At 39.7% G+C, this 25,890-nt stretch overlaps 1 protein-coding gene across 1 annotated transcript in view; it reads right to left on the bottom strand.

The window, feature by feature from the left end:
* Window positions 1-25,890, bottom strand: part of LOC133749969 (vomeronasal type-2 receptor 26-like) — a 60,348-nt gene that overhangs the window by 13,186 nt on the left and 21,272 nt on the right. Inside the window, exons 4-6 of the mRNA XM_062179338.1 lie at window positions 13,937-14,128; window positions 10,683-10,974; window positions 1,288-2,094 (exon numbers count right to left, since the gene is read on the bottom strand). Coding sequence (XP_062035322.1) covers window positions 1,288-2,094; window positions 10,683-10,974; window positions 13,937-14,128 — 1,291 coding nt within the window. The remainder of the gene's footprint in view (window positions 1-1,287; window positions 2,095-10,682; window positions 10,975-13,936; window positions 14,129-25,890) is intronic.

Genomic DNA, 25,890 nt, shown 5'->3' on the forward strand with positions numbered 1-25,890 from the left:
TCCGCACAATCAGGGCTTTCTAGTTACATTTTGAGGGATATTGCCGGCAATCTGAGCTTACACTGAGGCTGCACAGATCCTCTGTGTGGTCCTTGTGGCAGAGCAGACAAATAATATACAGACTGAGGCTAGCACCCAGGTACTGGTCTCCTTTGAGGAAAGGAGATCAACTTACTCTACACCAACAGACAAGAACAAACCTTCCCTCTGATCAAAAAAAGAGAGAGAGATTTACTATGCCACACCTGGATGTGTCACTGCAGATAGAGCTCTCACACTGGAGCATTGAAAAGAGCTTCTTGGTCACACCTGCCACATAGCTCTAGGTAGTCCCTGAAAGCAGACACTCCACTAATACACACATAGTCCAAACATGAAAACCACCACAGTGAAAAAACAATGAAAAAAACAAGTATCTCCACAAATGCTGAATAACAAATGAACCAATTCAAGAAAGAGAATAAGGAAGACAACATGACGGCCCCAAAAGAACACAGCATGGCAATATTAGATTGTGAAGATAATGAGATTGTAGAAATCCCAGAAATGGAATTCAGTTAGAGATGCTCTAGTAGTGCATGTGCAAAAAACAGTCAATTCCCAGGCTCCCTATCCTCAGGGATTCTTCTTGTGGGAGACTAGCAGTGTTTCAGTGGTCACCATCTCATGGGTTCATGTGAGGGGAACTATTCTACCATAGCATGATGAAAATGATGGGAAGTAATCCAATACAATCAGTCAATTATAATAGGTGGCTTAGGCATGAACTCTGATGTGTCCTTGACCAGGAAGGAGGTTTAGTTGGGGCTTTATTGAAGTTAAGCTTTGTACTTCAACATGGGTCTGTCATGGATGGCTGTGCTGAAGGATGTTCTTGATGATGTTCTTACATGAGCTGTGTCTAGGATTCAACAAAGTAAACTTAAAAGTCAGATTATTAGTGTTTTTAAAATTTCACATATAAGCCTAGTTTATGTTAAAGATACATATTTTTATAAAACTAAAGATGTCTAGAGGTCCCTGTATATCCAAACTAAGACAAACATATGTGTTATAAATGTTCAATTCTATATAAATAGAATTTTATACCTCAATAATGCTTAGAATAGATACCATATGGGTTTCTCCTCACTCTGTCTCTCCTATAGACTATTAGTTGAGCATTTGATTAACTTTTTACATTTTATTTGGAAGTATATGACAAAAAACATGGAGTTCTACTTCTGTAAAAAAATGTGTAAATGCCATTAGTGGTTCCATGACCACCCTGCTCTGGAGGAGGTTTACCTGCCAGGGAAGAAGCTTAGGTTGAGCTGCATCTCCTGGAGATCCCATTTCCACTTTCTCTAGAAACATCTTATGGAGAGCGTGGGCCACTGCATACACAGCATTGTAGATGAAATAGCTAGAGTCAGATATGGTCATTATGTCGATGTCTCCTGGGGAAAACTCTAAGGAATTGTTTGGTGGGCAGTCTCCTATTTCTCCACATTGTGACCCAGCAGGTAAGCATCTGAAAATGTGAAACCATAGTTTAACGAAGTAAAAGTCTTCTGGGTAGTGGGAAGGGTCCACTGTCTTGAGAAAATGTTTGAGGCCAGGGATTTCCCCCTTGTGCTGTGAAAATGAGAAGCCTCCATGGAAAGAGTGCAGTGCACGGTATGTCTCATGCACAACAATGTTCCACTTTGCTACCATGATCCACACCTTGCCCATGGTTAAAAAGTATTCTCCTGCAAAGTCCACACTGATGAGACTCCTTACTTCACCATAGAGTACGTGCACATTTGCAGAAGAAAGGCTAATCCTAGTCATGAAAGTGATATCAGTGGAGGCATACAGTCTCTTAGTGGCAGGGAGCTTTTGTGTAAAGGCCACACAGAGACCTTTCTTTACCATCTCTGCCTCGAAGTACCGAAGGAACTGCTCTCCTTTCATATCATCAGATACAAAGAGCGCCACCCAAGTCCAGCCAAAATGCAGCAACAAGGAGATCATTCCATGGACCACAGAGCTGTCACTGGTGGCCATCTGATAGAGTGAGGGAAACTGGTCTTTATCACTTAGCAGAGGATCGAAAGGGCCATAGGTGATCTGAAAGCCAAAAAATCATGAATGTCAATTGCCTATTTTTGGGTGAGGCTGAGATATTCTCTCCAAGGAAGGCCTTTGATTAGAATGTCACTGGTTGAAAAGAAAGATTGCTCTAGAGATAGCTGAATTCTGTTATTCTGCACCCAGAGAACACCATGCTTCTCACACCCTTTGCCTTTGGAAGAAAGCTGATAGCATGAAAATGTGTAATATCCTTATGAGCTCTTCACATTTTGCAGTGCAAACTGGGAAGGCATGAATTTTGAATGCAATATCACCAAGACAGCATCTATTATTTTTTTTATTTATTTGACAGATAGAGTTAGACAGTGAGAGAGAGAAACAGAAAAGTCTTCCTTCCATTGGTTCACTCCCCAAATAGCTACTACAGCCAGAGCTATGCCAATCAGAAGCCAGGAGCCAGGTGCTTCCTCCTGGGCTCCCATGCAAGTGCGGAAGCCCAAGCACTTGGGCCATCCTGCACTGCCTTCCCAGGCCACAGCAGAGAGCTGGACTGGAAGAGGAGCTACCAGGACTAGAACCAGAACCCATATGGGATTCCAGCACTGCAGGCAGAGGATTAACCAAGTGAGCCAAGGCACCAGCCCTGACAGTATCCTTGACCTCATCCTCACCCAGTGTGGGACAGAAACAATGTGGCAGGTAAACTATGACAAAGTTTGTATGGATCTCCTGATACACTGGAATTCATTTATTTTGTTTGTTTTTTGTTTATTTATTTATTTATTTTTTATTTAGTGAATATAAATTTCCAAAGTACAGCTTATGGATTACAAAGGCTTCCCCACCCACAAATTCCCCCCAACCCACAACCCTCCCCTTTCCCGCTCACTCTCCCCTTCCATTCCCATCAAGATTCATTTTCAATTCTCTTTATATATAGAAAATCAGTTTAGTACATATATAGATTTCAACAGTTTGTCCTCCCATAGCAACACAAAGTGAAAAAATACTGTTGGAGTACTAGTTATAGCATTAAATAACAGTGTACATCACATTAATGACCGAGATTCTGCAAGATATTTTTTTAAAAAGATTGATTATTTTTCTATGTAATTTCCAATTTAACACCAAGGGTTTTTTTTTATTTTCAATTATCTTTATATACAGAAGATTGCTTCAGTATATACTAAGTAAAGATTTCATCAGTTTGCACCCACACAGAAACACAAAGTGTAAAAATACTGTTTCAGTACTAGCTATATCATTACTTCACCTTTGACAACCTATTAAGGACAGATCCCACATGGGACGTAAGTACACAGTGACTCCTGATGTTGATTTAACAATTTAACACTCTTGTTTATGGCATCAGTAATCTCCCTAGGCTCTAGTCATGAGTTGCCGAGGCTATGGAAGCCTTTAGGGTTCGCCGACTTCGATCCTATTCCGACAAGGCCATAGTCAAAGTGGAAGTTCTCTCCTCCCTTCAGAGAAAAGTACCTCCTATTTGATGGCCCCGTTCTTTCCACTGGGATCACACTCGCTGAGATCCTTCATTTAGGTCTTCTTCTTCTTCATCATCTTTTTTCCCCCAGCATGTCTTGGCTTTCCATGCCTAAAATACTCTCATAGGCTCTTCAGCCAGATCCAATTTCCTTAAGGGCTGATTCTGAGGCCAGAGTGCTATTTAGGACATCTGTCATTCTATGAGTCTGCTGTGTATCCTGCTTCCCATGTTGGATCCTTCTCTCCCTTTTTTTATCAATTAGTATTAGCAGACATTAATCTTGTTTGTGTGATTCCTTTGATTCTTAGGCCTATCTGTGTGATCAGTTGTGAACTGAAATTGATCACCTTGGCTGGTGAGATGTCATTGGTACATGCCACCTTGATGGGATTGTATCGGGATCCCCTGGAACTTTTCTAACTTTATCATTTGGGGCAAATCCAATTGAGCATGTCCCCTATTATACATCTCCTCCCTCTCCTTTTCTCATTCTTATATTTAACCGGGATCACTTTTCAGTTAAGATTTGGACACGTCAGAATAATTGTGTGTTAATTACAGAGTTTGCAAAAAAATACTAAAATGGATAAAGTGTTACATTGTACATCAACAGTCAGCACCGTAGTTGATCAAGTCACTATTTCTCATAGTGTCCATTACACTTCCACAGGTTACCATTTGGTGCTCAGTTAGTTGTTGCTGATCAGGGAAAACAAATGATATTTGTCTCTTTGGGACTGGCTTAATTCACTTAGCATGATGCTTTCCAGATTGCTGCATCTTGTTGCAAATGACTGAGTTTCATTGTTTTTGACTGCTGTATAGTATTCAATAGAGTACATGTCCCATAGTTTCTTTATCCAGTCTACTGTTGATGGGCATTTGGGTTGGTTCCAGGTCTTAGCTATTGTGAATTGAGCTGCAATAAATATTAATGTGCAGATGGCTTTTTTGTTTGCCAATTTAATTTCTTTTGGGTAAATTCCAAGGAGTGGGATGGCTGGGTTGAATGGTAGGGTTATGTTCAGGTTTCTGAGGAATCTCCAGACTGACTTCCATAGAGGCTTAACCAGTTTACATTCCCACCAACAGTGGGTTAGTGTCCCTTTTTCCCCACATCCTCGCCAGCATCTATTGTTGGTGGATTTCTGAATGTGGGCCATTCTAACCGGGATGAGGTGAAACCTCATTGTGGTTTTGATTTGCATTTCTCTGATTGCTAGTGATCTTGAACATTTTTACATGTGTCTTTGGCCATTTGGATTTCCTCTTTGGAAATATGTCTGTTGAGGTCTTTGGCCCATCTCTTAAGTGGATTGTTTGTTTTGATGTTGTGGAGTTTCTTGATTTCTTTGTAGATTCTGGTTATCAACCCTTTATCTGTAGAATAGTTTGCAAATATTTTTTCCCATTCTGTCGGTTTCCTATTCACTTTCCTGACTGTTTCTTTTGCAGTACAGAAACTTCTCAGTTTGATGCAATCCCAATAGTTAAATTTGGCTTTGACTGCCTGTGCTCCTGGGGTATTTTCCAAGAAGTCTTTACTTGTGCCTATATCTTGCAGGGTTTCTCCAATGCACTCTAATAATTTGATGGTGTCTGGTCGTAGATTTAAGTTTTTGATCCAAGTTGAGTGAATTTTTGTGTAAGGTGAAAGGTAGGGATCTTGCTTCATGATTCTGTATGTGGAAATACAGTTTTCCCAGCACCATTTATTGAAGAGACTGTCCTTACTACAGGGATTGTTTTTGGACCTTGATCAAATATGAGTTGGCTGTAGATGTTTGGATTGATTTCTGGTGTTTCTGTTCTGTTCCATTGGTCTATTCATCTGTTTCTGTACCAGTACCATGCTGTTTTGATAACTACTGCCCTGTAGTATGTCCTGAAATCTGGTATTGTGATGCCTCCGGCTTTGTTTTTGTTGTGCAGTATTGCTTTAGCTATTCGAGGTCTCCTGTGTCTCCATATGAATTTCAGCATCATTTTTCCAGATCTGAGAAGAATGCCTTTGGTATCTTGATTGGAATTGCATTGAATGTATAAATTGCTTTTGGGAGAATGGACATTTTGATGATATTGATTCTTCCAATCCATGAGTATGGAAAATTCCTCCATTTTTTGGTATCCTCTTCTATTTCTTTCTTTAAGGTTTTGTAATTTTCATTGTAGAGATCTTTAATGTCCTTGATTAAGTTTATTCCAAGGTATTTGATTGTTTTTATAGCTATTGAGATTGGGATTGAACTTAGAAGTTCTTTCTCAGCCGGGCATTGTCTGTGTATACAAAGGCTGTTGATTTTTGTGCATTGATTTTATATCCTGATACTTTGCCAAACTCTTCGATGAGTTCCAGTAGTCTCTTAGTAGAGTTCTTTGGGTCCTCTAAATAAAGAATCATATCATCTGCAAAGAGGGATAATTTGAGTTCTTCCTTCCCAATTTGTATCCCTTTAATTTCTTTTTCTTGCCTAATAGCTCTGGCTAAGACTTCCAGAACTATATTGAATAGCAGTGGTGAGAGTGGGCATCCCTGTCTGGTACCCGATCTCAGTGGAAATGCTTCCAACTTTTCCCCGTTCAATAGGATACTGGCCGTAGGTTTTTCATAAGTTGCTTTGATTGTATTGAGGAATGTTCCTTCCATACCCAGTTTGCTTAGGGTTTTCATCATGAAAGGGTGTTGTATTTTATAAAAATGCTCTCTCTGCGTCTATTGAGAGAATCATATGGTTTTTCCTCTGCAGTCTGTTAATGTGGTGTATCACGTTGATTGTTTTGTGAACATTGAACCATCCCTGCATACCAGGGATAAATCCCACTTGGTCTGGGTGAATGATCTTTCTGATGTGTTGTTGCATTCTATTGGCCAGAATTTTATTGAGTATTTTTGCATCTATGTTCATCAGGGATATTGGTCTGTAATTCTCTTTCAATGCTGCATCTTTTTCCGGCTTAGGAATTAAGGTGATGCTGGCTTCATAGAAAGAGTTTGGGAGGATTCTCTCTTTTTCGATTGCTCTGAATAGTTTGAGGAGAATTGGAGTTAGTTTTTCTCTAAATGTCTGGTAGAATTCAGCCGTGAATCCATCTGGTCCTGGGCTTTTCTTTGTTGGGAGGGCCTTTCTTGCTGTTTCAATTTCTGTGTCAGTTATGGGTCTGTTTAGGTTTTCTATGTCTTCCTGGTTCAATTGAGGAAGGTTGTATGTGTCCAGGAATCTATCCATTTCTGATAGATTTCCCTGTTTGCTGGCATACAAGGCCTTGTAGTAATTTCTGATGATTCTTTTTATTTCTGTGGTGTCTGTTGTTACGTTTCCTTTTTCATCTCTGATCCTATTGATTTGGGTCTTTTCTCTTCTTTTTTTAGTTAGTTGGGCCATTGGGGTGTCAATTTTGTTTATTTTTTCAAGAAACCAGCTCCTCGTTTTGCTGATTTTTTTGTAATTTTTTTATTCAATCCTGTTGATTTCTTCTCTGATTTTAATTATTTCTCTTCTCCTACTAGCTTTGGGTCTGGTTTGTTGCTGATTTTCTAGATCCTTGAGATGACTTGAAAGTTCATCTCTTTGGTGCCTTTCCAATTTCTTGATGTAGGCACCTATTGCTATAAACTTTCCTCTTAACACTACTTTTGTTTTATCCCATAGGTTTTGGTATGATGTGCTATTATCCTCATTTACTTCCAGAAAATTTTTGATTTCTCTTTTAATTTTTCTGTGACCCATTGTCATTCAGGAGCATGTTGTTCAGTCTCCATTTGTTTGCACGTGCTCTAGGGATTCCCAAGTTGCTAATTTCCAATTTCATTCCTTTGTGGTCTGAGAAGCTGCATGGTATGATTCTAATTCTTTTGAATTTGCTGAGACTTGCTTTATGGCCTAGCATGTGGTCAATCCTAGAGAAGGTTCCATGTACTGCTGAGAAGAATGTAAATACTTTCTGTGTAGGATGAAAAGTTCTGTAGATATATGTTAGGTCCATTTGAGCTATAGTGTCATTTAAATCTGCTGTCTCCTTGTTGGTCTTCTGTCCTGATGATCTGTCTATCTCTGAGAGTGGAGCATTAAATTCCCCAATGCTATTGTATTGGGGTCTAAGTCTCCCTTTAATTCCCTTATCAAGTCTTTTAAATAAACCGGTGCCCTGTAATTAGGTGCATATACATTGATAATCATTATATCTTCCTGTTGAATGGATCCCTTAATCATTATATAGTGCCCCTCTTTGTCTCTCCTAATAGTTTTTGTGGTAAAATTTATGTTATCTGATATTAAGATGGCTACTCCCACTCTTTTTTCATTTCTGTTGGCATGGTATATCTTTTCCCAGCCTATCACTTTTGATCTGTGTGCATCTTTGTGAGAAGGATGTGTTTCTTGTAAGCAGCAAAAAGATGGATTTTGTTTCTGACCCAATCAGCTAATCGGTGTCTTTTAACTGGACAGTTCAGGCCATTAACATTCAATGTGACTATCGATAAGTAGTAACTTTGCCCTATCATTTTTGGGTTTCCTGTGATCTTTTGCTGTAAGGTTTCCTTCCTTTACCTTCTTTCATATTGGTGACAGCGTTTCTGTGATTTTGCGTGTATCACATCTTTAAGCATCTTTTGCAGGGCTGGACGAGTGGCAACGAATTCTTTCAATTTCTGTTTGCTGTGAGAAGTCTTTCTTTCACCTTCATTCACAAATGAGAGCTTTGCAGGATATACTATTCTGGGCTGGCAGTTTTTCTCTCTTAGTACCTGGGCTGTATCTCGCCATTCCCTCCTCGCTTGTAAGGTTTCTGATGAAAAGTCAGCTGTGAGTCTAATTGAGGATCCTCTGGGAGTAATCTGATGTTTCTCTCTTGCACATTTTAGGATCTTTTCTTTATGTTTCACTGTGGTGAGTTTGATTACAATGTGTCGTGGTGAGGATCTCTTTTGGTCATGTTTATTAGGGGTTCTATGAGCTTCCTGTACTAAGATGTCTCTGTCCTTCTCCAAACCTGCGAAATTTCCTGCTAGTATCTCACTGAAAATGCCTTCTAATCCTTTCTCCCTCTCTATGCCTTCAGGAACTCCTAGAACCTGAATGTTAGGTTTTTTAATAGTATCCTGTAGATTCCCGAGAATATTTTTTTGATTTCTAATTTCCTCTTCTTTTCTTTGGTTTGCCTGTTTCCTTTCCTGTTCTCTGTCTTCTAAGTCTGATATTCTCTCTTCTGCTTCCCCCATTCTGTTTTCAAGGCTCTCGAATGTGTTTGTCATTTGATCTATTGAATTCTTCATTTCATTATGATTTCTTGTCACTATCACTGTTTCTTGTTCTACTAGTTGTTTCATTTCAATTTGATTCCTCCTTAATATTTCATTTTCGTGAGAGAGATTTTCTATCTTGTCCATTAAGGATTTCTGTAGTTCAAGAATTTGTTTTTGAGAGCTTCTTAATGTTCTTATCAATTTTTTGAGATCTGCTTCTTGCATTTCTTCTATCTCATCATCTTCATAATCTTGGATTGGGGTGTCTTTTTCATTTGGGGGCATCATAGTGTCTTCCTTGCTCTTGTTGCCTTGGTTTCTACATTTGTTTGGCATCTTGGAAGTGTGGCCAAAGAGGTCTGTTTGGTTCTTCAGTGTTGCCTAGGCTAAGGAGTTTGTTTTATTTATGTAAATTGGTCCCTGCTCTTTGTCTTTCTGGGGTTTGTAAGGAGAGTGCAGAGAGAGGATAGTGTCCCAGCTGGTTCCCCTTTTTTTTTCTTCCAGTTAGCTTGGTGTAGTGCCCCCTCCCCACCCCGTGTGAGCTCGGACCACGGTCTAACCTTCGCGGCCAATGTCTCGGGTTACCTTTGCTTCCAGCGCAGGGGCTCAAATTCTGTGGGTGGGCCGTGTTCGTGGCGCGCCTCCGTGTGGGTCGGGTCGGGTCGGCGCAGTGCTGCGCGGCTGGGCACTGCTAGGTGCGGCTCAGCGCAGCTCTGTGCGGCTCGGCAGGGCTCAGCGCTGCGCGGCAGTGGGCCACCTTACTCTCCCAGTAGGTCTTCCGTGTCGCGTCCACTAGATCCGGAAGAGTTTCCTCTGCAGTTTTTTCCCCTGAGACTCTTCTTCAGGGTACAGTAATTCCACCCTTGTTAAAATTTCTTTTCCCAAACTGTTGTGTGCGCCCTCACTCTTCCGCCATCTTGGCTCCGTTCCGGAATTCATTTCTTTTCACATCACATAACTTGTTATGAAAATCACAATTACCCACTCTGATTTTTGGTAAAATAATTTTTCCAGCTTAGAATCCTCTTATGTGACTGAAGTCTCTGTTTGCCAGTAATGTGCCCATATTGCTGATAGTGTGTACTGGATCTCACAAAATTCTCTGAGATACTAATGCAGACCCTGGGAGGCAGCTGTGATGTCTTAATTAATTGAAATAGTTAACACTCATGAGAGACCTGAACAAAATTTCTAGACCCAGGGCCTGCAATGGCCAGACCCCCAACACATTACTGAGTAACCAATGAAAGGAAGACCTCTGTTATGTCTCTTTCTGCCTCTTAAGTCAAAAAAGTTATGAAAAACAATCTGTGATATCAGGAATTGTAAATAGTTGAACACTCACTGGGATTCCTATGAAGAAATCATTGGGTACAGGTGAGTGAGCAAGGTTTGGAAAAGGAAGTCTGGGAACACCTATCTCACTGGAATTGAGCCTCCAACACTCTTAGTAGTCTTAGGGAAGGCATGGCCCTCTGTGATGTCTCAAAGAAAAAGTAAATGTCCAGGTCTTTAAATCCCCACATCTGTATCTTTCCCCTGTGAATGCCACCCAGGACAGGACACTGCTTGGTGCTGTGAATATTTCCTTTGAGGCACTGAGCTGTGAGTACAATGAAGTCAATAAGCCCAGTAGTAGGGGATGGATATATTGGCGCTAGGTAAAAATCTGATTAGAGACTCTGAGCATTCACTGCCCCTTCGCTTTCTTCCTTCTCCATCCCTCTGTTAATAATTTCACGCCCCAGGGTTTTCCTGCTTTAAATCATGGTGGGATACGTATTCCTGGCTTCCACATTGCCTTTTTGACATAGGTGAGAATGGAGTTAGGGGAGGTTCAAGCATTTTCTCTGAAATTCAAAACACACATACCTGTGGGATTTTGTAGAGCTCCAAAAGAGTTCCAATTTCAGCAGAAAATGTTGATGTGGTTCCTGCAATGATGGCGACTGATTTGTCCTGTTTTTTGCAGTTGTAGTTAGGGACAAATATACCCTGTCCTGAGAGCCAGTGCAGAGTGCTCCACAAGGTGAACTGATCACTGGGAAAACCATTGTAGAATTGGTAACCCAAGGACATGTTGGGGAGTAGGTGGGGATTCTTATTGATCTCCTGGATGGCAAAGTGAAAAGCCAGGACATGTTGGTAGTTCTTCCACAACCACCTATGAAGAGGTCATATTTAGGGAAAGGAGTGAGTCCTTCAGTGCAGATGTGGGAAAGAAGCAAACTGCCTATGCACACATTCATCTGCATGAACTTTTTAGACAAGCCTTGATGTACCTCAATATGGAATATGAGTTTTACTCTAAGACAGAAGTCAAGATGCACTTTTTCTTTTCTGTTAGTTCTGAAAGAGTTTAAATGACAACTGATTTGCCAGTTGTTTAAATATTATCCTCTCTAACCACATTCACCTGAATTCATTTTGCATGGGCCATGTCTGAAATTTTCTACTCTGATGTATCAGCTCCTGAGAAAGAAGCCTTGTTAAATTATATTTACTTTGGGGCCTGCACTGTGCTGTACTGGGTGGTGCCACTGCCTACAGTGCCGGCATCCCATATGGGTGCCATTCTGAGTCCCAGATGCTCCTCTTCCAGTTCAGCTCTCTGCTATGGTTTGGGAGGGCCATGGAGGATAACCCAAGTGTTTGGGCCCCAGCACCTGTGTGGGAGATCAGAGGAATCTCCTGGCTCCTGAGTTCAGGTCAGCATAGCTTTGGCCATTGCAACCAGCTGAGGAGTGAACCACCGGATGGAAGACTCTCTCTCTCTCTCTCTCTCTCTCTCTCTCTCTCTCTCTCTATCTCTATCTCTATCTCTCTTTCTCTCTGTGTGTAACTCTGGTTTTCAAATAGATCAATAAATCTTTAAAAAAATTTATTTGCTTTGAAAATAAGCATTTGATTAGGGACTTCTTTTTTTTCCTTTTTTATTATTAATATAAAGAGGACTGATATTGTGTATTTCAAAGATACAGTTCTAACAACATGACACTTCCCTCCTTCCCTCTTCCTTCATTCCTTTCTTTTTTACTTTTAATTTTTAATATCATATATTTATAGTTATAGATCAACAACTAAAAATAATAGATTTAGGACTTCTAAGTGATATAAACCCAAATTATATCACTTAGTTGTCCTTTTTCCTCTTCACAGAACTTCCTTAACATTTCACATTGAACATTCTCTGCATTTTTTGCCAAAAATATGACTTCCTGTGAATTGTTCTGAACTTTTTCTAATTTCTACATTTCATCTTAATTTGAATCTTATGAAAAATTTCACTTCTTAATAAGGTATATGAGACTGGAGGTTTGCATTCATTCTTATGTTTCAATGTTGGGATTAATACTAATATATAATTTCACTTTATTTTAAATATTTATGAAGCATTTTATACAGTTCCTAAAAGGCATAGTTTTACATTTAGGAAAAATGAGTTTACATGTGTGTCACACAGTATTGTGTGCATTATTCTTACATATGAAACTCGAAGTTTTCTTCTATTGCCTAAACAAATGTTCCCTTTATGGAAACATTTAATCAAAAACATTTTAGCTCATATACAGGATTATTTGTTATACCTGAAGTAGATCCAACACAAAAATTAGGCTTTGAAGACCTGCACAATGCTTACATTATTTTAAGTGATAAATTAAGAGTGTTAATGAAAGGTTTGTTGTTGTTGTTGTTTTTTTACTTTTCATCATTTTACCTTATTGCTATGATTTTACTTTTTGAAGTAAATTTTTATTCACCCTGGAACTATTTGTAGTACTTGCTATCAGGTGAAATATGACTAGCTGAATTCTTTGTTTCCTGATGTAAACACAGCTATAAGCTGGTAGAAAACCTTCAGAGATCATAAGCTTCAAAGTGACATGTGTTGGGGCTGGCACTGTGGCATAGCGAGTAAAGCTGCCACCTACAATGCCAGCATCCCATATGGGTTCCAGTTCAAGTCCCAGCTGCTCCACTTCTGATACAGCTCTCTACTATGGCCTGGCAAAGCAGTAGAAGATGTCCCAGGTCCTTGGGGCCCTGCCCCCATGTAGGAGACCCAGAAGAAGCTCCTGGGTCCTGGCTTTGGATCGTGCAGCTCTGGCCATTGCAGCAATCTGGGAACTGAACCATCAGATGGAAGACCTCTCTCGCTCGCTTGCTTGCTCACTATCTTTCTGCCTCTGCCTCTGCCTCTCTATAACTCTGCTTTTCAAATAAATAAATAAGTCTTCAAAGAAAAAAAGAAAAAAATCATCTTTAAAAAAAATGTGACAGGGCTGGTACTCTGGCACAGGGTATTAACACCCTAGCCTGAAGCACTGGCGTCCCATAAGCCGAGATCTGGCTGCTCCACTTCCAATCCAGCTTTCTGCTATGGCCTGGGAAAGCAGTAGAGGATGGCCCAGGTCCTTGGGCCCCTGCCCCCACGTGGGAGACCTGGAGGAAGCTCCTGGCTCCTGGCTTTGGATCACTGCAGCTCCAGCCATTGCAGCCAATTAGGGAGTGAACCATAAGATGGAAGACCTCTCTCTCTCTCTCTCTCTCTCTCTCTCTCTCTCTCTCTCTCTGCCTCTCCTCTCTCTGTGTAACTCTGACTTTCAAATAAATGAGTAAATCTTTTTTTCAAAAAAGTGGCATATGTAGCCTTATTCCCCATATGGCACCAAAGCTCATACAGAGGTTGCTTTACCAGGACTAATCTTTCCAGTACCAGATAATAAAGTGAAGAATTCTCTAATCAATGACACTGCCATAAACTTGCAGAGATTCAGAATATAAGAAATAATGTTCAATATGGCTAGAGAGGGAGAACATTTGCTCCATGACAGAAAATAAAAAAAACAGAACAACAAAGGAAGGACCACATTCCCAGGAGGGTGAGTGAAAACTCAGGGCACCAGGCCTGGAGCTATGCTCCCTCAACACAATCTCAGGAAATTCTCTTGAGCTTTTGTGTGTTGGAGTCAACTGGCAGTAACCAATACACAATCCCATAAAACTAGAACTTAGGAAGTCCCCTTCTGCATCTCTTACCACTTGGTGCTTGGCCCCCCAGGATCCAGGTCTCAGCTGCAACCAGTAGCACCAGAACTGCAACTATTGCTAAGTCCTGGGAGTACCTTGCTTTTCCTGTGGGACATGGGAAATGCTCTCTATTTTCATTGCACTGATGGAGGTCCTTCGCTGACAATGCGTAAGCCTCACCAGAACCTACACTTTTACTCTGGGACCTATGAAAGATATCCTTCCTGCTCGGCAACTCCAATACTGAGACTGTTAGTACTATAGTTCTTAGATCGACTCTAAACAGCCTGCAGGACCATGCGAAATCCTGCCAGCATTTAACTGCATAGTCCCCTTCAAATTTCCCAGTGCTAGAAGTGGAGATGGAAAGACATACGTGTTCCTCCTAATCTAAAAATGTAGCTACTGACATCACAAACCCTACTGCAATTCACAGCTAACTCTACATTTGGAAGCTCAAACACACTACAAAGTCTTACCACTACCCCCCATGAACTGCTGCAGACTGGATAACTGTAGGATTCATAGACACTACTGACATTGGTGATAGCTGAAGAGATCACTTAGAGATTACATTCCTGGGCTCACCAAGAACCAAAGTCAGAATAACAACCACACAGCTGACATTCCACATTCCATCTAAAAAAATTGCTGATCTTGAGAGTAGATTTTTGAAATAATACAATTGTAAAAATCATAAAAAGTCCAGTGTGATAGGCAGGATATCAATAAGTAACAAACATTTGTTGTTACATGAATAATTAAAGGAAAAAGCCATGGAGAACTTCCTGAATGAAATAATAATTGGAAGCCTCCTAGGTCTTGAAAGAGATATGAACATCCAGATCAAGGATGTTCAACCCTGAACAGACTCAACCAATAAAGACATTCCAAAGGACTGTTGCAGTCAAATTGTCAAAAACTAATATTAGGGGGCCAGCGCTGTGTCACAGTGAGTTAAATACCTGGCCTGAAGCACTGGAATCTCATATGTATATCATATTGTTTGGTGTATAAAAGCTATAAATATTGTCTTCACTGAATTAAACCATCTATATAATATACCCTTATTTCATCAGTTTATGATCATTGTCATGAATCCTGCGTTATGTCATATTAATATACTGATTTTTGGATTCGGATCAGCGCAGTGCACCAGCCACAGCACACCGGCCACAGCGGCCACTGGGAGGTGAACCAATGGAAAAAAAGGAAGACCTTTCTCTCTGTCTCTCTCTCCCTGTTCACCCTGCCTGTCAAAAAAATATACTGGTTTTTAATAAATATAGTATGTCTACATATATAATATCTACATATAAAAGAAATTTATCAAACTATTAAAAATTATTAAATCTAAAAAATCAACTATAGTTTTTAAAAATTGCTTGAAACAAAAAATGAAAACACAGCATGTCAAGTGTATTTATCTATTCTACCAAAAATAGAATTAAGAAATTTCAGAAATAAGTGTATATATTAAAATACAGAAAGATGTCAGATAAAAAAATATAACAATAGATTTCAAGGACTTAAAAAAGCAAGAACACACCAAACTCAAGATTAGAAAGAGGTGAGAAATGACAGAGATCTGAACAAAAATAAATAAAATTGGAGCTAAAAAAATGCAAAAGATCAACAAAACAAAAAACTGGTACTACATACAGATAAATGAAACAGACATAACTTTACTCAGGACAACAAAAAAGGAGGAAAAAATCAAATAAAATTAGGGACAAAAGGGGAAACATCATAACTGATACCACAAAAACACAGAGAACCATAAGAAACTATTACAAACCACTCTATGTAAGCAAAATAAAAAAATTTTACAGAAATGGAGAGGATCCTAGATACATACAACTTGTCAAAATTACATCAAGAAGATATATAGGGGGCTGACATTGTGGCATAGCAGGTAAGGCCAACACCTGCAGTGCCATTATCCCATATGGGCACTGACTGCTCTGCTTCCTATCCAGCAGTCTGCTGTGGCCTGGGAAATTAGTGGAAGGTGGCCCAAGTGCATGGGCCAATGCACCAATGTGGGAGACCTGGAAGAAGCTCCTGGCTCCATATTGGCACAGCTCCAGCCATTGCAGCCATCTGGGGAGTGAACCAACAGATGGAAGACCTCTCTGTTGCTCTCTGCCTCTACCTCTGCCTCTCTGTAACTCTGCTTTTTAAATAAATAAACAGTTTTTTTTTTTAAAAAAAGAGGATATATAAAACTTAACAGGCCGGTGCAATGGCTTAACAGACTGATCCTAGGCCTCACGGGGCCAGCACACCGGGTTCTAGTCCAGTCGGGGCACGAGATTCTATCACGGTTGCCCCTCTTCCAGGCCAGCTCTCTGCTATGGCCAGGGAAGGCAGTGGAGGATGACCCAGGTCCTTGGGCCCTGCACCCGCATGGGAGACCAGGAGAAGCACCCAGCTCCTGGCTTCGGATCAGTGTGATGCACTGGCCGCAGCGGCCATTGGAGGGTGAACCAACGGCAAAAAGGAAGACCTTTCTCTCTGTCTCTTTTCTGTCTCTCACTATCCACTCTGCCTGTCAAAAAAAAAAAAACTGGAGGGCGGAGCCAAGATGGTGGATAGTGAGGGCGTGCGCCGTAGTTTGGGAAAATAAAGTTTCATAAAAGTGGAATTACTGTAGCCTCAGGAAAAGATTCAAGAAAAAAACTGCAGAGGAAATGCTTCCGGATCTAGTGGATATGACACAGAGGACCTACAGGGAGCCCACCGCGTGGAAACCCAACCACGGGAGACCAGCCGCAGAATCTCCCCAGCGCAGGAACGAACGGGAGGTAACACAAAGGTGTCAGAAAACAGAGACATTGGGGGGAAAAGCAGAGGCCTCTGAGCAAAACAAAGAGCAGGCACCATTTTACATATGTAAAGCTCAGCCAAGGAGTTCAAAAACTCAGTAACCTTGGAACTTTGGTGAAACTTGAGAACACACTGAGGGCTGCATAAACTCTTTGTGTGGTCCCAGGGGTAGATCAAACGAATACTCACAGAGGCCAGATTTCAACTACCCTCAATTAAACCCACTTGTACCGAATAACTTCCCAACTGAGTCAAAAAAAAAAGAGAGAGAAAGAGCAATCCAGCAAGAGGCAAGGGAGAGAACAATCTGGATGAGTCACTTTTTGCACAGCCTTAAACCCGAAGAATCAAGCGGAGCTCTCTGGCCACACCCATCACAGCCTCTAAGGATCCATCAAAGCAGACAGCCCACTTAGAGGCATAGTATAACGAGAAAAAACACCACAGCAAAAAAAATAATTATCTCCAACATGCCAAACAAAAAACATAGAAACCGAGGTAACAAGAACAAGGAAGACACTATAATGCCCCCAAATGAACAGGAAACCCCAATCCAAGATTATGAAGATGACGAGATAGAGGAAATGCAAGAAGTGGATCTCAAAAAATTGATAAGAACATTAAGAAGTTCTCAAAAACAAATTCTTGAACTACAGAAATCCTTAATGGACAAGATAGAAAATCTCTCGCGCGAAAATGAAATATTAAGGAGGAATCAAAGTGAAATGAAACAACTAGTAGAACATGAAACTGTGATAGTGACAAAAAACTACTATGAAATGAAGAACTCAATAGATCAAATGACAAACACATTAGAGAGCCTTAAAAACAGAATGGGTGAAGCAGAAGAGAGAATGTCGGAATTAGAAGACAGAGAACAGGAAAGGAAACATGCAAACCAAAGAAAAGAAGAGGAAATCAGAAATCTAAAAAATACTGTCAGGATTCTACAGGATACTATTAAAAAACCCAACATTCGGGTTCTAGGAGTTCCTGAAGGTATGGAGAGGGAGAAAGGATTAGAAGGCCTTTTCAGTGAGATACTAGCAGAAAATTCCCCAGGTTTGGAGAAGGACAGAGACATCTTAGTACAGGAAGCTCATAGAACCCCTAATAAACATGACCAAAAGAGATCCTCACCACGGCACGTCGTAATCAAACTCACCACAGTGAAACATAAAGAAAAGATCCTAAAATGTGCAAGAGAGAAACGCCAGATTACTCCCAGAGGATCTCCAATTAGACTCACAGCTGACTTTTCATCAGAAACCCTACAAGCTAGGAGAGAATGGCGAGATATAGCCCAGGTACTAAGAGAGAAAAACTGCCAGCCCAGAATATTATATCCTGCAAAGCTCTCATTTGTGAATGAAGGTGAAAGAAAGACCTTTCACAGCAAACAGAAATTGAAAGAATTTGTCGCCACTCGTCCAGCCCTGCAAAAGATGCTTAAAGATGTGTTACATACAGAAACACAGAAACACGGTAAACAATATGAAAGAAGGTAAAGGAAGGAAACCTCACAGCAAAAGATCACAGGAGTCTCAAACCAGATATTAGAAAAAAATCTTTGTCAAATGACAGGGCAAAGTTACTCCTTCTCAATAGTCACATTGAATGTTAATGGCCTGAACTGTCCAGTTAAAAGACACCGATTGGCTGATTGGGTTAAGGAACAAAACCCATCTTTTTGCTGCTTACAAGAAACTCATCTTTCCAACAAGATGCATACAGACTGAAAGTGAAAGGCTGGGAAAAGATATACCATGCCAACAGAAATGAAAAAAGAGCGGGCGTAGCCATCTTAATATCGGACAACCTAAACTTTACCACAAAAACTGTTATGAGAGACAAAGAGGGGCACTATATAATGATTAAGGGATCCATTCAACAGGAAGATATAATGATTATCAATATATATGCACCTAATTACAGGGCACCAGCTTATTTAAAAGACTTGTTAAGGGACTTAAAGGGAGAATTAGACCCCAATACAATAGTACTGGGGGACTTCAATACTCCACTCTCAGAGATAGACAGATCATCAGGACAGAAGACCAACACGGAGACAGCAGATTTAAATGACACTATAGCCCAAATGGATCTAACAGATATCTACAGAACATTTCATCCTACATCTAAGGACTTTACATTCTTTTCAGCAGTACATGGAACCTTCTCTAGGATTGACCACATGCTAGGCCATAAAGCAAGTCTCAGCAAATTCAAAAGAATTAGAATCATACCATGCAGCTTCTCAGACCACAAAGGAATGAAATTGGAAATTAGCAACTCGGGAATCCCTAGAGTGCATACAAACACATGGAGATTGAACAACATGCTCCTGAATGAACAATGGATCACAGAAAAATTAGAAGAGAAATCAAAAATTTTCTGGAATTAAATGAGAATAACAGCACAACATACCAAAACCTATGGGATACAACAAAAGCAGTGCTAAGAGGAAAGTTTATATCAATAGGTGCCTACATCTAGAAATTGGAAAGGCACCAAAGAGATGAACTTTCACGTCATCTCAAGGATCTAGAAAATCTGCAGCAAACCAAACCCAAACCCAGTAGGAGAAGAGAAATAATAAAAATCAAAGAAGAAATCAACAGGATTGAATCCAAAAAAAAACATTACAAAGAAATCAGCCAAACAAGGAGCTGGTTTTTGAAAAAGTAAACAAAATTGACACCCCAATGGCCCAACTAACTAAAAAAAGAAGAGAAAAGAACCAAATCAATACAAATCAATAGGATCAGAGATTAAAATGGAAACGTAACAACAGACACCACAGAAATAAAAAGAATCATCAGAAATTACTACAAGGATTGTAAGCCAGCAATCAGGGAAATCTCTCAAAAATGGACAGATTCTTGGACACATACAACCTACCTAAATTGAGCCAGGAAGACATAGAAAACATAAACAGACCAATAACTGACACAGAAATTGAAACATTAAGAAAAGCCCTCCCAACAAAGAAAAGCCCAGGACCAGATGGATTCACTGCTGAGTTCTACCAGACATTTAGAGAAGAAATAATTCCAATTCTTCTCAAACTATTCAAAATGATCGAAAAAGAGGGAATCCTCCCAAATTCTTTCTATGAAGCTTGCATCACCTTAATTCCTAAGCCGGAAAAAGATGCAGCATTGAAAGAGAATTACAGACCAATATCCCTGATGAACATAGATGCAAAAATACTCAATAAAATTCTGGCCAATAGAATGCAACAACACATCAGAAAGATCATCCACCCAGACCAAGTGGGATTTATCCCTGGTATGCAGGGATGGTTCAATGTTCACAAAACAATCAACGTGATACACTACATTATTAGACTGCAGGAGAAAAACCATATGATTATGTCAATAGACGCAGAGAAAGCATTTGATAAACTACAACACCCTTTCATGATGAAAACTCTAAGCAAACTGGGTATAGAAGGAACATTCCTCAATGCAATCAAAGCAATATATGAAAAGCCCACGGCCAACATCCCATTGAATGGGGAAAAGTTGGAAGCATTTCCACTGAGATCTGTTACCACAGGGATGCCCACTCTCACCACTGCTATTCAATATAGTTCTGGAAGTTTTGGCCAGACGTATTAGGCAAGAAAAAGAAATGAGAGGGATACAAATTGGGAAGGAAGAACTCAAACTATCCCTCTTTGCAGATGATATGATTCTTTATTTAGAGGACCTAAAGAACTCTACTAAGAGACTACTGGAACTCATCGAAGAGTTTGACAAAGTATCAGGATACAAAATTAATGCACAAAAATCAACAGCGTTTGTATACACAGGCAATGCCATGGCTGAGGAAGAACTTCTAAGTTCAATCCCATTCTCAATAGCTACAAAAACAATCAAATACCTTGGAATAAACTTAATCAAGGACGTTAAAGATCTCTATGATGAAAATTACAAAACCTTAAAGAAAGAAATAGAAGAGGATACCAAAAAATGGAGAAATCTTCCATGCTCATGGATTGGAAGAATCAATATCATCAAAATGTCTATTCTCCCCAAAGCAATTTATACATTCAATGCAATGTCAATCAACATACCGAAGACCTTCTTCTCAGAAATGGAAAAAACGATGCTGAAATTCATATGGAGACACAGAAGACCTCGAATAGCTAAAGCAATCTTATACAACAAAAACAAAACCGGAGGCATCACAATACCAGATTTCAGGTCATACTACAGGGCAGTTGTTATCAAAACAGCATGGTACTGGTACAGAAACAGATGGATAGACCAATGGAACAGAATAGAAACACCAGAAATCAATCCAAACATCTACAGCCAACTGATATTTGATCAAAGATCCAAAACTAATCCCTGGAATAAGGACAGCCTATTAAATAAATGGCGCTGGGAAAATTGGATTTCCATGTGCAGAAGCTTGAAGCACGACCCCTACCTTTCAATTTACACAAAAATTCACTCAACATGGATTAAAGACTTAAATCTATGACCCGAAACCAACAAATTATTAGAGAGAATTGGAGAAACCCTGCAAGATATAGGCACAGGCAAAGACTTCTTGGAAAAGATCCCAGGAGCACAGGCAGTCAAAGCCAAAATTAACTATTGGGATTGCATCAAACTGAGAAGTTTCTGTACTGCAAAAGAAACAGTCAGGAAAGTGAAGAGGCAACCGACAGAATGGGAAAAAATATTTGCAAACTATACTACAGATAAAGGGTTGATAACCAGAATCTACAAAGAAATCAAGAAAATCCACAACAACAAAACAAACAACCCACTTAAGAAATGGGCCAAGGACCTCAATAGACATTTTTCGAAAGAGGAAACCCAAATGGCCAACAGACACATGAAAAAATGTTCAAGATCACTAGCAATCAGAGAAATGCAAATCAAAACCACAATGAGGTTCCATCTCACCCCGGAGAGAATAGCTCACATTCAGAAATCTACCAACAATAGATGCTGGAGAGGATGTGGGGAAAAAGGGACACTAACCCACTGTTGGTGGGAATGCAAACTGGTGAAATCACTATGGAAGTCAGTCTGGAGATTCCTCAGAAACGTGAACATAACCCTACCATTCAACCCAGCCATCCCACTCCTTGGAATTTACCCAAAGGAAATTAAATTGGCAAACAAAAAAGCCATCTGCACATTAATATTTATTGCAGCTCAATTCACAATAGCTAAACCTGGAACCAACCCAAATGCCCATCAACAGTAGACTGGATAAAGAAATTATGGGACATGTACTCCATAGAATACTATACAGCAGTAAGGAACAATGAAACCCAGTCATTTGCAACAAGATGGAGCAATCTGGAAAACATCATGCTGAGTGAATTAAGCCAGTCCCAAAGAGACAAATATCATTTGTTTTCCCTGATCAGCGACAACTGAGCACCAAAGGGGAAACCTGTTGAAGTGAAATGGACACTATATGAAACAATGACCTGATCAGCTCTTGTCCTGACTCTAGATGTACAATGTAATATTTATCCTTTTCAGTATTTGTTGTTGTTGTCATTGTTGTTGTTCTAGTACTAGTGGTTGAACGCTGTAATTAACACACAATTACTCTTAGGTGTTTAAATTTTAACTGAAAGGTGATCCCTGTTAAATTTAAGAGTGGAAAAAGAGAGGGAGGAGATGTACAATTTGGGAAATGCTCAATCAGACTTCCCCCAAATGATGGAGCTAGAAATGTGCCAAGGGATTCCAATAAAATCCCATCAAGGTGGCATGTACCAATGCCATCTCACTAGTCCAAGTGATCAATTTCAGTTCACATTCGATGGCTCCGATAGATCTAAGAATCAAAGGGATCACACAAACAAGACAAGTGTCTGCTAATACTAACTGATAGAATCAAAAAGGGAGAGAAGGATCCAACACGGGAAGCGGGATACACAGCAGTCTCATAGAATGGCAGACGTCCTAAACAACACTTTGGCCTCAGAATCAGCCCTTAAGGCATTCGGATCTGGCTGAAGAGCCCATGAGAGTATTGTAGGCATGGAAAGCCAAGATACCATGGAAAAGAAAAAAAGAAGAAGACCTAAATGAAAGATCTCTGTGAGTGAGATCCCAGTGGAAAGAACGGGGCCATCAAAGAAGGAGGTACCTTTCTCTGAAGGGAGGAGAGAACTTCCACTTTGACTATGACCCTATCGGAATAAGATCAAAGTCAGCAAACTCTAAAGGCTTCCATAGCCCTGGCAACTCATGACTAGAGCCTAGGGAGATTACTGACGCCATGAACAGGAGTGTCAAATTGTTAAGTCAGCAACAGGAGTCACTGTGTACTTACATCCCCTGTGGGATCTGTCCTTAATGTGTTGTCTAATGTGCAGTGATGCTATAACTAGTACTGAAACAGTATTTTTACACTTTGTGTTTCTGCGTGGATATAAACTGATGAGATCTTTACTAATTATATACTGAATCGATCTTCTGTATATAAAGATAATTGGAAATGAAAAAAAACCTGGTGTTAAATTGGAAATGGCATAGAAAATTAATTAATTTAAAAATATTATGTAGGATCTCTGTCTTTAATGTGCTGTACACTCTTATTTAATGCTATAACTAGTACTCCAACAGTATGTTTTTCACTTTGTGTTGCTATATGGGGGCAAACTGTTGAAATCATTACCTAATATATACTAAACTGATCTTCTGTATATAAAGAGAATTGAATTGAAAATGAATCATGATGTGATTGGAAGGGGAGAGGGAGCGGGAAAGGGGAGGGTTGTGGGTGGGAGGGAAGTTTTGGGAGGGAGAAGCCATTGTAACCCATAAGCTGTATTTTGGAAATTTATATTCATTAAATAAAAGTTTAATAAAAAAAACTAACAGATAAATGACAAGTAATAACACTAAAGCAGTAATGAAAATCTCCATCAAAGATAAATCCAGGGCACAATGGCTTCAAAGCTAAATTCTACAGGACAATTGAAGAGAAATAACTCTGATTCTTCTCTGTTTCAAAATGTTGAAAAGGATGAAACTCTACCAGCATTACTCTGATACCAAAATGAAACACAGATATAACAGAAAAAAATCTAATATACTTAAAAGGCAGAAGTGCAAAAATTCCCAACAAAATGTTAGCAAGCTGAATCCAACACTAAACAAAATAGCATACATTCTGATCAAGTGAGATTTAACCCAGGAATGCCAACTGGGTTTAACATTCACAAATCACATATTGTAGTAAATCACATCAACAGAATGAAGGAAAAAAATCACATGATCATCTCAATAGATGCAGAAAAATACTTGATAATATTCAACATTCATTTATGATTTTTAAAAAACTCTTACCAAACTAGGTACAGAAAGAAGATACATCAAAATTGCAATGACTCAACATTTAAAACAAATAGCCAATATCATATTGAATGGGGAAAATCTGAAATCATTTCCCCTCAGATCTGGAAGAAGACAAAGACATTCAGTTTCACCACTCTTAGTATAGTATCAGAAATATAACAAGAGATAGAAGAATGAAAAAGAAATAAAGAAAATCAGAATTGGGAACAAAGAAGTCAAACGTCGACTGTTAGCACATGTCATGAGAAAAAAACCAAACTACTCCACCAAAAATCTGTTAGAACTGATAAACCAATTCAGCACATTCACAAGGCACAAAATCAAGTCCTAAACCATCATTTTCATATACCAATAATTATCTCTTTAAAGGGAAATCAAGAAATCAATCTCTGTGTATAATGTTAATTGAAATAGATCTTAGTGGAGAATAGAACTGGAAATGGGGGAGAGTAGGAGGAGAGGAGGGAGTGTGGATGGGAGGGCGTGTATGGTGGGAAGAATCACTATATTAAATATGAAATACATGAAGTTTATATTTCTTAAATAAAATATTTCTTTGAGAAAAAAATAAAATAATGGTTCTCACTTAGGAAAAAAAGACACTGCTTGGGATTCCTACAACCCATATTAGAATGCCAATGTTTGAACCATGGTTCTCCTTCTGATTGCAGCTACCTGCTAATGTACATGCTGAGACACAGCAGTGATAGCTCAAGTACTTGGGTCTTTGCCATCCTGGAATGAATTCTGAGTTTCTGCTATGGCCTGGCCCAGCCCTGGCTGTTGCCGGCATTTGAGAAGTAAGCCAGTACAAGGAAGATATCACTTTCTCTGCTGTCTCAGTTTCTCTGCCTTTCAAAGAAAATGAAAATAAATAAAAATAATAAATAATATTTTTTACAGGCAGAGTGGATAGTGAGAGAGAGAGAGAGAGAGAGAGAGAGAGAGAAAGATCTTCCTTTTTTTGTTTTTTTTTATTAAACTTTTATTTAATGAATATAAATTTCCAAAATACAGCTTATGGGTTACAATGGCTTCCCCCCTCCCATAACTTCCCTCCCGCCCACAACCCTCCCCTTTCCTGTTCCCTCTCCCCTTCCATTCACATCAAGATTCATTTTCAATTCTCTTTATATACAGAAGATCAGTTTAGTATATATTAGGTAAAGATTTCAACAGTTTGCCCCCATATAGCAACACAAAGTGAAAAAACTACCGTTTGCCATTGGTTCACCCTCCAATGGCCGCTGTGGCCGGCGCATCGTGCTGATCCGAAGCCAGGAGCCAGGTGCTTCTCCTGGTCTCCCATGCGGGTGCAGGGCCCAAGGACCTGGGCCATCCTCCACTGCCTTCTTGGGCCACAGCAGAGAGCTGGCCTGGAAGAGGGGCAACCGGGACAGAATCCGGCACCCTAACCGGGACTAGAACCCGGTGTGCCGGCGCTGCAAGGTGGAGGATTAGCCTGTTAAGCCATGGCACCGGCCAACAAATAATAATTTTTAAAAAAGAAATTTCATTCACATTAGCTTCAAAAAAATTCAATATTTAGGAATAAATTAAACCAAAAAGGTAAAGTTATCGAGAATGAAACTAATAGTGAAATTTATTAAACTCTTATGAGAGGCATCATTAAGGACACAAAAATGGAAGGATATCCCTTATTCATGGACTGGAATAATTGATAGTGTTAAAATGCTATCTACAGACTAATTGCAATCCCCATTAAAGTTCTGGTGACTGAAAAAAAGGGTGGAAGAGGAAAGAGGAAGAAAGGAAGAAAAAAGAGAAACAGTAAGGAAAAATTCTAGTGACATTATTTACAGATTTAGAAAAAAAATTGTCTAAAGATCATATGAAAGCACAAAATGCTGAGA

Source organism: Lepus europaeus, chromosome 20 (assembly GCF_033115175.1).
Source record: "Lepus europaeus isolate LE1 chromosome 20, mLepTim1.pri, whole genome shotgun sequence".
Lineage (NCBI taxonomy): Eukaryota > Metazoa > Chordata > Mammalia > Lagomorpha > Leporidae > Lepus > Lepus europaeus.